The sequence below is a fragment of the Struthio camelus genome, chromosome 4, assembly GCF_040807025.1.
Source record: "Struthio camelus isolate bStrCam1 chromosome 4, bStrCam1.hap1, whole genome shotgun sequence".
In the NCBI taxonomy this organism is placed as follows: domain Eukaryota; kingdom Metazoa; phylum Chordata; class Aves; order Struthioniformes; family Struthionidae; genus Struthio; species Struthio camelus.
Window position 1 is genome coordinate 55,924,113 of NC_090945.1, and position 14,299 is coordinate 55,938,411.

At 37.9% G+C, this 14,299-nt stretch overlaps 1 protein-coding gene across 11 annotated transcripts in view; it reads right to left on the bottom strand.

Moving 5' to 3' along the window:
* The window catches only part of TRMT9B (tRNA methyltransferase 9B (putative)), a 51,551-nt gene that overhangs the window by 7,214 nt on the left and 30,038 nt on the right, over positions 1 to 14,299 (bottom strand). For 8 of the 11 annotated variants that reach the window (XM_068942806.1, XM_068942807.1, XM_068942802.1 and 5 more), the window contains 4 exons: positions 13,002 to 13,167; positions 7,494 to 7,851; positions 4,271 to 4,425; positions 869 to 1,042 (listed from right to left, as the gene is read on the bottom strand). In XM_068942806.1, the coding sequence (XP_068798907.1) occupies positions 869 to 1,042; positions 4,271 to 4,424 (328 nt within the window). In that variant the 5' untranslated portion in view covers position 4,425; positions 7,494 to 7,851; positions 13,002 to 13,167. Of the gene's footprint in view, positions 1 to 868; positions 1,043 to 4,270; positions 4,426 to 7,493; positions 7,852 to 12,484; positions 12,545 to 13,001; positions 13,168 to 14,299 lie in introns of all 11 variants that reach the window. The other 3 variants (XM_068942810.1, XM_068942811.1, XM_068942813.1) reach the window with 3 other exon arrangements.

Here is a 14,299-nt window from a genome sequence, read left to right on the forward strand (position 1 = left end):
TAATGTAAATCCTGCTTGCATATTAATAACCCTTTTTTGGCTTTAAAATTTTGTGCATCTGTGAAAAGTACTCTTTAAAATATGTTTGACATACTTTGAGTAGTTTCTTGATTGTCACCAATAACAACTTTCATGCTTTATAATTTTGCTCATACGATGAAATAGTCTGAAAGGAGCTCAGGGAAGCACAGAGTTAAAACGCAGCCTGTAATTGGATTTTCCCTCTCTCTCTTTCTCTCTCTTCCCCTTTCCTCTCTCTCTCCTATTCCTTCTCACTGACCCTTTCCTCACTTTACACCTCTCAATTATGAATAGTATTTTCAAAAAGAGGGATCAGAGGAATTAAGACCTTGAGATTCTTGACTCATTTTAGATAACAGGAACTTGGGCGGCTCTAAATTCTTACTTCTATGACTTTCTAAGACAAATTTGTATTCAGTAACATGAGTTTCAGGTCCTGGTCTACACAAAGCAAGTTTTCGTTTCAATGCATTTGCTGGTCAAAACAGATCCTAAGGAGGAACCAAGAGTTTATCTTGACCACCTAATGTGTTTAAACTATAAGCAGCATTGTTTATACTAGTTTTTACTTGTTTAAAATGCATGTTGGAAAGAAATCTTTTCTCCACATGGCAGACAAGGCCACATATAAACAAACAAATGATCCACATATTTCCCTGATCAACAGCACCACTGTGCAATGGACCTATTTTTTTTCGTGTTTACTACACTCACTTCAGGAATATCTGCTGTGCTTCTAAGGGAATTATTTCAAAACAAACCTAACTGAAATGGAGACACATGGAGAGAAAAGGTTCCATAAGATTTCCCATTTTCTATGGGACCGAATGCATGGATAATCTCTTACCTCCAATGGAAATGACTGCATTGAAGCACTGATGCCTAAAGGGAAGGTTAAGGTTGTCACATACCAGAACTTCATCACCTTTCTTCCTTGCAATCTCTACCAGCGGTTCACAGTAATCACAGCCGAGATTATACACCTGACTGTTGACACTGAGATACTTTCCAGTTCCACAACCTGAAAAGACAAGAATACTCTTTACTAGAACAGAAGTCATATGTTATGAACACTTGCTATCCCTTCCAAAGCAGTGAAAATATTTGGGGGGAGGGGAGGATAAGTGGGGTGTCTTTCTTAATCCAAGCGTTTCCTGGAAAACAAAATGTCGGTTTGCTCCTACTAGCCTCACTCCCAAAGGATTCATTTGGACTATTTGAAATTCTGTGTTACACCATTAGGAGTAGCATGACATAAACATCACCAACAAAAATCACTTTGCGTAGCCCTTTGTAATACCAGGTTATGCATGTTTCTTTGGGGAAGAAGGGTGAGCGCAGGTGGCAGGTACTTACAGACCCTCGGTAGCCACTATTGCGTACCTCAGAACAAGAGAAAAGCCATGCTGGTCCAGACTGACGCTATATAGCCCAGTATCTTGTTTCCAGCAATGACCGTAAACGGGCATCAGGAAAGAGCAGGAACAGGGTGAGCATCTATGATCCTTTTCCTCCATACCATCCCAGTCTCTAACTACTTTCTGCTCAGGGGATTTCCCAAAACTAATAGGGTTTGTCTTTTTAGTGACCTGCAATAGATCTCTCTTCCAGTGCAGTCTCTGCTAAATCCCACACACTACATCCAGAGCATCCTATTGAGAGCAGATGCGAGGGAGAAGAACTAATGAAGATGTGGATCGATTGGCCCACACCTAGGTCTCCATACTGAAGCCATCACAGACCATGCTTCATGTCCTGTTAACAACCCCACCCAGATCTACAGCCAGGCAGAGCTCTGTGATTGCAAAGCAGAGGAAAAGATTTCTCTCCAAGAAATGCTAAATGACAACTGTGATTGACACAAGTCAGAAAGGAGAATTTTCACTTCAGATATAGAGAGAATAACTGTGATTCATGAAAATTTCTCCCATGTGACAGGCACATTCTCTTTCTGTCTCTGTTTCAATGCATTATGAACATTATATATCATACATATGAATTTAATGAACAGTTCCAGAATGTCTTCCACCTAAAAGTGTGTCTCCTAAAGGACCGTGTTATACTAAATTGAAATCTTTCAGAGTGTTCTTCAATATTTTATGCATAACGGGCACTTTTCAAAATTAGATTAGGAAACACTCACTGCAGTTATGGGTCAGTAGTGAAGAATAATTTCTGAAAGTTGACAGCCAAGCAACAGGGTAGCAGCTTGGCAAAGAGAACCATCTCAGCATTGGAAATTCAATTTAAAGGCCTGGAGTTATCTTTAGAAACATCACTGCTTCTTGCAGCACTGCTGCTCTTGTTGATGTTAATGGGCACCATTATCTACAGAGACAGCACAGGAACTGTTGGAGAGCAGCACAACACTTCAGTAGTGAAAAAAGAGCACATTTCTAAAGCAGAAAGCGAGCATCTTTCTTTGAAGTAATACTTGATATAAATGAAAAAGATTAATATTCTTAATGCAGTTCAAGAATGGTATGCAATACAACATGAAGCTCTACACATTACTAAGAAGGTGTGAGTTTTAAAATTAGCATAAAACATTACTGGTTATTGTGTTTGTAGTAGGAACACACTCAATTAAATATGTAAGTTATGCGTATGTTAATTTAGACGTTTCAGCCGCTTAATACACAGCTTTTGGCAGAGTGTATTTTAATCAAAGTGGGTACTCTGGAGTATGGGGTCCATTCTGGAATGAAGCCAAGTAGTGATAACACTCCTGATACTCTGAAACTCTACATTTACAGGAGATTCACTTTAAAGTGAGTCAACAGGAGGCTGGATGCCTTCATGAAGCTATTAACCATTGCCATGCTACTGTCATTTATTCTGACAAAGAAACATTAATAAGGCAATTAGGCAAAGGGATGTTTTATTCTGGTACCATTATCACGCTTCATGTAAAGCTAGCAAACGAAAGTATTTTAATGTTAGGTAGTATTAAACAGAAAAGGAAATTATCAGTTGATAATCTCATTTTCAAAATTTTGGTGCAACCAGGCAACCCCTCCCTGAAATGTTATATTCAAAAATGAATGCTATAGGCAGATTCCTGTAGGTCACATTACACCTCATAAAAGTAAGTACCTTTAGTGCCTGGATAGGAATATTCTTATTGGCAACCTGTAAGCATCTACCTTCCCTGCAGATGCATCAAATATGTGTTAAAAGTATTTCAGCTAAAACTATAAAGGGGTGATCTTAAGCTTTCTGCAGTCACTATGAAGCCTGCTGGTGCAGCCTCGAAGAACGTCGGCAAGGCTTCAAATAATTCCTATAGAGGTGACGAAAAATTTTGGCTGAGAAATATCCTGTTAAGCTGACTGCTGGATGAGTGGACACTACAGGATACTTCTTGAGATGGTTAGTCAAAATGTTGCAGATACATAGAATAAGATACACAGGCATAATAATAGGAGCCCAATAACTTTTGAGAGGACTAGGCTTGATAGCAGTGGGAGAGCTGTCATAATCTTTAGATTATGACCTATAAGATCTTTGAGGAATACTTTCCTCTGATAGGACTAGACAGATGTGTAATGTATTTATACATATATTATAATTTGCTGTGTAAAAATGCTTTATTAGGCTAAAGAGTAGGGAAAATCTAGTCGTGCAAAGGAATATCTGGTTTGGAGTGATGTACTCTATATGTGTGAATTCATAAAACACAATGGAAACACAACAGGATCTGGAAGCCCCTAAAGAGTCCGTAGGTTCACCAGTTCGTCAAGTTATAAAATGAGCATGTAGAGAAGACAAGGCCGTAGCAAAAAAAATGAGGTTTTGCTGTCCATATTCAGGATCATAGGGAGATTCTCACATTATCATTTTTTTTTTAACAGTGCACACATTAGAAGATTTCTCTCAAATTAAAGCCTGGATAGGAGGTGTTTTGGAACAAATTAACAAATGAAAAATGAAATAATTGACCTATTAACACTGTTTTTTATAATGTCTCCAGGGAAACCACAGCCCACTAGGTCTAGGCTGGGGAAACCAGTAAATTAAGGCTTACCTCAATCAAAATAATGTAAAAATTGTATGTATCGGCTACCTGATGCACTATCAAAGCAATAAAATAAGTGGTACATGGCATCTAGTATGATTTTAAAAACAATTTAAAAAAATTTTTTAAAAGATGAATTAAAAGGTTTTAAAAACAATTGTCTGGAAGATACATACAATTAACATATAAAGTCTCTAGACAATATTTCAGTGCACCAAAGGAATGGTTTACCTATGTCCGCAACAAGACTGCCAGGCTTCTGCTCCAGCAGAAAGTGACGGACGCGAGGCCACGCTTTGCTCTGCAGCTCATTGAAGTAGGCAGCTGTATTTTCATATACGCTATGCACATGCTGCTTTTCTAGCTGGGTAGCTTCTTGTTCCATCCTGGAAACATAATGAAGAACTATTAGGTACAATAAAACATGAACTGTTGTACTGTAGACTTTACATTTCATAGATTTTTATAATTCATGACCCTGTAAGCTTACATTTATAAAATCATTAGATTCATGTAACAAACATTGTATTTATAAAATGCTTTTAATCAAAGGGTCTGATTTTATTTTACTAAAGTCAGAAAATTTTTCAGCATAACATCATGCCTTAGGAGCAGTATATAACTGCATGTGCCCATTCAATAGTGTGCACATTCCCAGGTAAATTCACCAATGTAGTTAAAAAACCAAAACAGAGCGGGTGTCCAACAACAATGCAGAATGATTAAAAACAGGAAGCAAAGAAGAGATTTTCCAGGTGAACCTAAGGTAGGTAGATAGACAGAACATAATTTTGTTCGGAATATAGCCTGAACCCTGAAACCAAAGTCCCTCAATCATACATTAATTATTTGTGGTTTATCTAATCTCTAAAAGCAGTGAGTTGGTTTGAAATTTTTCAGTAATACAATGCTTCAACAAAAATCACAGTTTCCCTACCACCACTCCATTAACTTAATTTCTTAGCAGAGTATTTTAGTTCAGTGATTCATTTCAAAAGTGGCATCTTCCATATACTTCTAATATTACCCCTAAGCTCTTGTAAAACACCAAGTGGGTACAGACACTGAATCCTTTTATACAGAATCTTAAGTTTTCCTTAAGTTTTCCTCTCGTCCAAGATCAGTCAGGTCTGGCCTTCATATCTCATGGAGGCTGATGAAATTACATTTCAAAGTGTTAACTCTTTCTTCAAACTAATTCAAACAACTGCCTTTTTCTTCAGGAAGTATTCCTTCCCATTATTAAAAAAGAATTGATTAATTGTCCAAATACTCAGCAGAGATTAAAGCTTGCTTCTAAACTCCTTTCATGATATAAAGTAATATATTATCAAGGTGAAATTATAAGAGTGATTTATTTGGCTGCATTTGAAAATGTCAAAAGCGAAGATATGAATACACAGCAAGTTCTTCTTTATTTTCCTTTGCTTTTCAAATAACATACATTTCTGGACTCACAATTAAAAATGTTTCTTTCTATCTTTTTTACTATTGAAATAAGTTATTATGATAAATGATTTAAATAAAAAATAGTATGTATAATAATAATGTGAGTCCTTTAAAACATCTGTCCTATAAATGTTCTATAATCTTCTTAACTTAGAAAATCTCAGTGTCTACAAATAAAATATTCATGTGCTTTAAGTTAAGTGCGTGTGAGTGTTTGTAACAACATGGTCTAAGATGCCATCCATTTCATCAGTGTTATGTAGAAGGTCCAATCAAATTGCCACAATGGTCTGTTCCGACTGTAGTATCTGAATATCTCTCTTTAAAGCATTTAAATGCACTATCTTCAAAATCCTTACTTTCTTCCTTTCTGGCATGATCCATAACTGTCTTTCATTACCTCTGCTTTAACTAGCAGTGCTGCTGAGTATATAAACAACTTTGCAGTTAATTCAGTAATAGAATAACAAGTTCAGTGTCATTTTGAGAAGCGGAAAACTGTAACAAACTGACTCAACAACAGAAGTGGATAGTACTGAAACAAGGACTTGAAATGGTATCGCATGTGTCAATCAGAGCATTTCTCAGAATGCCATTTCAAGTAACACTGCTGAATAGGATGGGTTAGTTGCAGAAACTTCAAATAATCATTCATTACAGTCACTGTGAAATCCATTCTTTTTTTCTTATTTGACCTTTAAATAAAGCAGATTGGGTGTTTCATGCCTACAGCTATATTTCCTCTCTGCCTCAAAATATACTGTATTTTGTTGTTCTACTGCCCAGAAATTCTCTCTCCATTTATAAGCAGAAATTCCAAAGACTAACAATCCTTTATCTTCCTTTGTCATCCAGTATGCTCCTTGCTCTAGCTTATATTTCAGCTTTGGTTACTATGTGCTTCTGTGTTTCCCAATGTTTGTATCTTTGTTCTTGAAGCTCTTTGTTCAAGCGTTGCAATTCTAAAAAAGAAAAAAAGTACAAAACCAAAAAAAAAAACTGCAGGGAAGAATATTTTTAGTCATTCATACTGAATTCCAAATGCTACAGAAATTCCAGGTTCTGCCAACCACAGGATTAGTTGGCTGAATTGAAGGCTAATTTGGATGTTTTAAATAAACACAAAAAAACCCTTGGACTTAACTTAGAAGACAGTAAGAATTTTTCCATTTATATAATATTATATTACATTTTCCTAAAATGTCTTCATTAAATTCTAATGTACGCTGAAAGTCAGCTTAGTTTCCTACTGAATCACAAGACCATTAAGTTTTTGCCTTCCACTTTCTTATTCACTCAATCTGGTACTGAATCTTCTACTACACTGGACATCCTAGAGATTTCCACGTATTACATTGCATGAGATATTACTATTTCAGATATGCTTAATAAACATGGTCAAGATAGTAATTTGGTTATAATCTTAGAGAAACTGTGGCTTATTAAAATACAAATTATTTCATTCATAGTTTCATTACAATTTCCATTCCTGTTGATTATTTTTATTTTGTAGATAATTAAGTTAAATGATGAAACTAGACTTGCCAGTTTGACTTTCTACTCAAAACCCATAACTTCGCAGCAGTTTTACTTTGCAGCACAGTAGGGAAATATCTTAGCAGTAAACCTCTACGTTTCAACGTTTAACCAAAGGCAAGAAATCTGTGGAATCTCATCTGCCCTGCAGTTGTACCAGTTTCGCACAAGCTCAGTGTCACTGAAAACATCGGAGTGAAGCATCAGAAACTTAGAACTATGTTACTTTACAAGCCAAACACAATACTTCTATCTTACATTAAAAAAAAAAACAAAACTATTTTGCCTTAAAAATACCAGACAGTGTCTCCGTTGTACATAAATTGGAGAAAATGTTCAGTTCATCCAGCTTCCAGATTGTAACTTCCAGAATAATGGGAAAGTCTGCATAGCAAAGGAGGTAACAAAAATCTAAGATGTCTAGAAATCCCACTGCTCCAGTATCTGTGCCACTTCTCATTTAAGTTACCTGGAAGCGGTCCCATAAGCCAGGAAAGAGGAGAACAGCAGAAGGTGGTAATTATGGACACACTTTTCCCACGCTCAGTTCTTCTTTTTTGTGTGATAGCTTATGCTCCTGTCAGAGGGTTACGCAGAGACTTAGTGCAGAGTAGGGAGTGTGCAGTAAATTGGCACCCAGCTGTTCGGTCACTCCCCAGCAAGCCTTGGCAAGTCCCAAAAATGTGGATGCAGCTTAAGAAATGCAAGACTCCTGCAAGTAAGCAGCTAGAATAACAAATGAAGAACATGAGCCTCTTCCCTTTCAGAGCTTCCTGCTTCGGCTAGGTTGGTGTTTTAGACAACAACAGGCCCTTGTTACAGCTGACCTATGAAGAGAAAGAAAACCAGATGAAAGCTAGTAGTGAGATTTTTGCTGATTTCCTGGGCAAACGGATCACCAGTCCATGACACGTAATTGTGATACAGGAACAAAATATGTTGAAAGTAAATAGGCTATATTCCATTTTCCTGCATTGCTGTTCTCCTTCTTTGTTAAAAAAGCATAGCAAAACAAAAAACAAAAACTATAGCTTTCCAGGAGTTAAAGGAAACATACAAGCATATACTTTCACACATTTTTTTAGCTACACATCTCACTAAAAGTTCTCCGAGTCCAAGGGAATCCAATTTCTTCTTTTTCCATTAACATTTTGAAACCTTTTAGACAATTAACTTTTCAAGGATACTGCTTTAAAGAAAGTCATGCTGTTTGGACTTATTCTATCACTGATGAAGTAACAGATGCGTTTTACGATGTGACCTTGAAATGCCAAGAATGAAAAATTAATAATCCCATTTTCCAATGTTTTAAAAGGATGGGATTGTTATTTATTTGCTTTTCAGTCAATCTTTGTCCTATTTTTGAAGAGTCTGACTTAACAATTTTGGCTAGCTTCTTTAAATATCTCAGCCCCAAGAGGACAAAAGAGCCAGTTACTGGCTCTGAGGTGCGAGAGCTGCTCGAACACTGAAATGCAGGAAGCAGTGTTTAGTCCAAAATCTCTTCCTCTACCACATCCTACCCAAAGCTTTCCACATCTTCCTGAAGTCTTTCTGAAGCTCTTGTACCCCTCCTTATCCTCCTCAAATTCACAGAATTTTAACACAGAATAGTTGGGGTTGGAAGGGACCTCTGGAGATCACCTCCCTCAACCTGCTGGCGATACTTTTCCTAATGCAGCCCGGGATACCGTTGCCCTTCCTTGCCACAAAGGCGCATTGCTGGCTCGTGTTCATCTGGTTGTCCACCAGGACCCCCAAGTCCTTCTCTGCAACACTGCTCTCAAGCTTGTTGGCCCCCAGCATGTACTGACGCAAGGGGCTATCCTTCCCCACAAGCAGGACGTGGCACTTTCCTTTGCTGAACTTCAGGATGTTCCTCTCTGCCCATTTCTCCAGCCTGTCAAGGTCCCTCTGAATAGCAGCTCAGCCATCTGATGCATCAGTCGCTCCTTCCCGTTTTGTGTCATGAGTGAACTTGCTGATGTGCATTTGGTGCATTTGGTTGCATCATCCAGGTCATTAATGAAGGTGTTAAACAGTACTGGCCCCAGTATCAGGTGCTAGGGGGCACCACTATTGACTGGCCTCCAGCTGGACTTTGTGCTGCTGATCACAGCTCTCTGAGCCCAGCAGTTCAGCCAGTTTTCGGTCCACCTCACCGACCACTTACTTACCTAGTCCATACTTCATCAGCTTGTCTGTGAGGATGCTATGGCAGGTGTCAAAAGCCTTACTAAAGTCAAGGCAAACAATATCTACTGCTCTCCCCTCATCCATCAAGCCAGTCATCTCAACATAGAAGGCTATCAGGTTGGTTAATTTCCAATAGTTGGATGATTTCCCCTTCATAAATCCACGCTGACTACTCCCAGTAACCTTCCTTTCCTTCATATGTCTGGAAACGGTAGCCAGGATTAATTGCTCCATCGCCTTCCCAGGGACTGAGGTGAGGCTGACTGGCCTGTAGCTTCCTGGATCCTCCTTCTTCCCCTTTAGAAGGCAGGCATGACATTTGCTCTCTTCCAGTCCTCAGGAACCTCTCCTGATCTCCATGACCTTTCGAACATAATCAGGAGTGGCTTCACAATGACATCAACCAGCTCCCTCAGCACTTGTGGGTGCATCCCACTAGGGCTCAAATTCTACTTATCTCTTCCAACTGCCAAAAATTTTCACATCTTTCTCCATCTACCTTACCATGTTCTAAGCCACCACCACTATTTTAATTTGATGCATAACACTGGGAAGCCTTGAGCTGGCTCATGTTTTTAGTTTCTCCTTGCCTCTATTCCCAGGTCAGTCACAGTACCTAGAAAGTGATCCAAAATTTTTGTTAATGGCCTTCTGGAAGCATCACATGATTGTCGCCATCAAATCCTGCACCACTGCACCATTCCTTTTTGCCTTCAGAACAATTAGTCTTGATTAATCTGAGCTATAGACTTTCCTTTCCCCTTCTTTCTTGCAACTGCCTATTTCCCCTGTATCCATTTGACCAGCAGCAAAAAATTACTCCTCCTGAAGCTGACTTCAGTTTGAATTGAGTTTGAATGCAGGATTACAGGCTAGTCATGAGGACTACTCGTATCTAACCTCGTCACACACTGACAGCAATTCTCAATCCTATTTTGGAATAGGAGACCTGCTACTTCAAAAGTCTATGAAATTCAGCAGTTGTATCTCATCTTTAATCATTCCCAAGTGCTACAATAGCAACATAAATCCTGGTTACACATGCAAAATCTGGAGCCTTGTTCTCACTCCCGCCATGGATGCAATAATCTGTTTAATCACTGACCTTAAATTGAACCATATAAACCACAAGGGCCACGTCTACGTCCCACAATATCCTGCTCTGGAGCAGCAGCAAGATCAGCTGTGGCTGGTATTAATAGCTAGGTAAAATGTGGGGTAACCCAACTTGTATTCTCTCCCCTTGTCTACAAAACAGGGAAAACTAACTCTTTTGTTCTATACAGGGAGCAATACTTGCAGTTTGCTTCCAACTTGCTTAAGATTGGCCATTCTTTTCTCTCAAGTATAAATAGCCATGGAAAAGGTGCAAGTGTACAGTTCTTATAGTCACATAGTCTCAGTTTCCAAGTAAATACAAAAATCTGATCCCTCTGCAAGTGCAAAACCCCTTACAGCTCTTCTCAACAGCAGAACTAAGATTTTTCTAGAACTTTGCTCCCCCTTATCAGTGAATTTATAAATCATAGTAACAAAGTTAGTTCTGTTTGACAGTACTCTCCCTTTTCATTAATAAAGTCAACAAATAGGAACATGACGACATACTGAATTGCTTCCAGATATGAATCATTACTTAAAGCAGCTTTATTAGTAAACAGAGAATACGGAAACAAAATAATAGTAATCCTGCAGTGAATGGTTAAACTAGCTGCAATCCAAGTTTAGCAAAAGGATACAGTAGGACGTAATTTGCTCACCTAAGGCTAACAACTACGGTAATTAACTTCACCCACACCTGAACTGCAATAATCCCATGAAAACACACAGCCTGAAACCAGAGCAAGGGGAACTCTACACAGTATATCTAAAACATTACCGAACTGAAGTCCTGATTCCAGACCCTTCCTTCCACAAAATTTGAAATTTTGCTGAAGACAAGAAAGACAAAGAGCTGAGCCACCTTTAACAATCATGACTGTTATTAGAAGCACTCATTGTGAATCTAGTATTTTAAAATAATGTCATGAATTGAAATAAGGTTGTTGTCATTATATTTTTACTTACTAAAAGAGGAGAGAATCTTGTTCTAAAGAAAGCTTGAAAGCACTGAAGTTGTTCTTTCAAGCTCTTAGACTAAATGAAAATTTATGGTTCATGCACTGTCAAAATGACAGCCATTCAACATCGCACTTACTTTCTGTTAGTTTTACTTTCTAACCCAGGCAAAACCTAATACTATTCACTGCACATCCTATTCTTGAATCAGTTAATCATTTAGTATGCCCCTTGCCGTTGTGCCCTGGGGGTTATAGTGGTTATAGCTGAAAGGCTGCACTGTAAATAGATGTATTTCACTAAGCACATAAACTCCATTCTATACATAGGCAACTTTCCGCTAAGACGACAATGCACAAGCACAGACTCTTTGCTGTTTAAAAATACTGAAAAAGTAGCACGCTCACGTGCAGAAGTTGCACAGTCCTTTAAAGTGTCTGTTTATCAGCAGCATTTACAGCTTTTCAGCCGCCATGGACTAAAGGAAGGGGAGCAAAGCGCGGAAAAAGGTTAAAGCAGAGGGAAGACATGTAATAGCAAGTATTGCAGCTGTAGAGCCAGAGCCTTCCATTTCACTGTAATTTCACCAAGCATTTCCATTTCAGTATAATTTTGCAGAAGGTGAGTGTGTGATTTTTGTATTTCCATGTGCTGGAAAAACGTTCTGAGCTTGTATGATCTTACTGATTTTGAAGGTAAATGTAAACTGCCTTGTAATCATTCTTCATTCATGGATATATCTTGGTCCACAGAGGCCTTCTGAGTAAATATGATCACTTTGTAGCAATCATATATGCACTAGACCCTACACAAAGGCATGAAAAGTCATAGATCCTGGTCTAAACTGCTCACAATCTAAAGAGACATCATTAATAGTAGTACAAAGAAACGTTGGTACTTTAGGGGGTATTTTTAATTCATGAAGAATATTGTTTATTTGCAGCCCTCCCACTGCTTGAACTGTGTGAACCAAGTACCTGCCAGTATCTTTACAGCTAAGTTTAAGGCAGGATTTGAAGAAAGCAGGGTTTCAGCTACACAAGAAGATGATTGAATTTGAAGCATGAAAAGCACAGGTAACACGGCTGGAGTAAAAACTATAAAAGATGATTTTAGAAACTGCATTTTATATTCACCCTTTGTCTGACAGATCAAAGATTATAGTGATCGAAAAGGGGCTGGTTATGACTTTTAGACACAGAGACTTACAGAAAAGTTTGAAGCGGGGAAACTGAAGGAAAATAGACAAGACTTGAAGACAAGCAGAATCTGTAGGGAAAAGGAGATAGGACTGGTGACTCTTAAGTCAGAGGCCTTAGTGAAAGGATTGTGGAGATGCAGCATATTATAATTACAGTTTTTGATAGGCCTGCCATTTAACTCAAATCCCTATGACTTACTATTAGCTTACTATACCCGCTAATGTGCAGTATCCTGACTTTCATCAGTCTGCTGATGTAACAGTTAATATGGAAAAGTTCCAGCACCTTTTCGCTACAGTTAGCATATTTAGGAGTAAGGAGTTGAATTTTCCCCTTCTCTAGGCACAGTCTCCAACATCAGTTTGCAATGTCAATCCTCATGCCATATGGTGCTTATCTCCTCAAATGCCCACATGACCATCAGTGGCGCCATTAACATCATGATCTATTCACCCAGGATAGCAAAAATGACCACAACACAGAGGACTTGATTAGCAGTCTAATCTATTACTAAACAGAGATACCTTTCATGCAGCTTTGCAAATATAATTTCCCAAGAAGGAAGAATTTTTCACCAGGAGTTGATTTAGCCTGTATCCTTTCTTCTCTGAAAGTGGAACTCCTTTCCTTCACCCAGGGTTGACTATGAAACAGAAGCACATCAGCTGATCTCTCCTGTAACAGTAAAAACTATGGAGAGAAGAGTATTTTTATAAATAATCTATATACTGATATGTATAAACCACATTTTTAAAGTCTACTAATAAATATATATATTAATTAAGTTTAAACAACATAGGCTGCAAGGACAGGCACCAGTGGGCTCTTATACACAAATCTTCCATTGCTCCTTAGCATTTCAATACCAATTTAGCAACAAAAAAGGACCATGAAAGCTGTAAACGTGTCCACTAAGCAGCCTAGTATTAACACTGGTTAAACTAACTGCAAATGCTAACCCTTCTGATTATCTTGAAAGGCAATAACAGAAGACAATTTTATATATCAGGAAAGAGTAGATGCAAGAGGTTTCTGCTTTTCTTCATATCAGAAAGTTTCTAAAACATGGTCTGCAAAGTGGGATTTGAACAATTCTTTTGTGTTATCACAAAATTATACATGAAGTAAATTCAAACCAAAGTCAGATCTGCTTAGGCCCAACAGTGGATTGGTGATATTTTAGGCTTCCGTGCGTATGCTATTTGTTAAATCAGTTTCTGTAATATTTGAACATACTGGCACTGCAGACAGATTTAAGAATGGAGTGAATACACTAATTTGTCTACTGGTGTTTGTCAAGTCCTTGTCAGGCCTCCGGATTCCTTCAAAGACTGACATGACTAGTCCAACCTTCAACCAGTTCTAGAAATGATTTTGTGTTATAGACAATGGAGAAGCAACAAGAAGGATTTTTTTCCAGATTAGACTGAAATTGAGAAGGAATGTTGAGAATGTGGAGGTAGAAGGCAATTTGAGAAAAGATCACAAAATAAGAGTTCATTAGTCTTACGTGCAGAATGAAAGAAAAGCAAAATCATACATATCATACAAAATGTGAAAATGTATGCAAATTAATGAGTATAGAATAACAATACTTATAACAACATGAAAAGGCTAAGGCATGGAAAGAGAAAACAACTATGATGAAGATAAGGAGTAACAAGAAACATTCTGTACAGACATCAGAAGACAAAGGAGGACCAAAAAACATTTGGTCTATTCTTTAGTGGGATGAAAAACTTAATAATAAATGATTTTGAGAAAATCAAAATTATTAGTAGCTTTTTTTTCTTCTTCTTCACTATTAAGGTTACTTGCAACT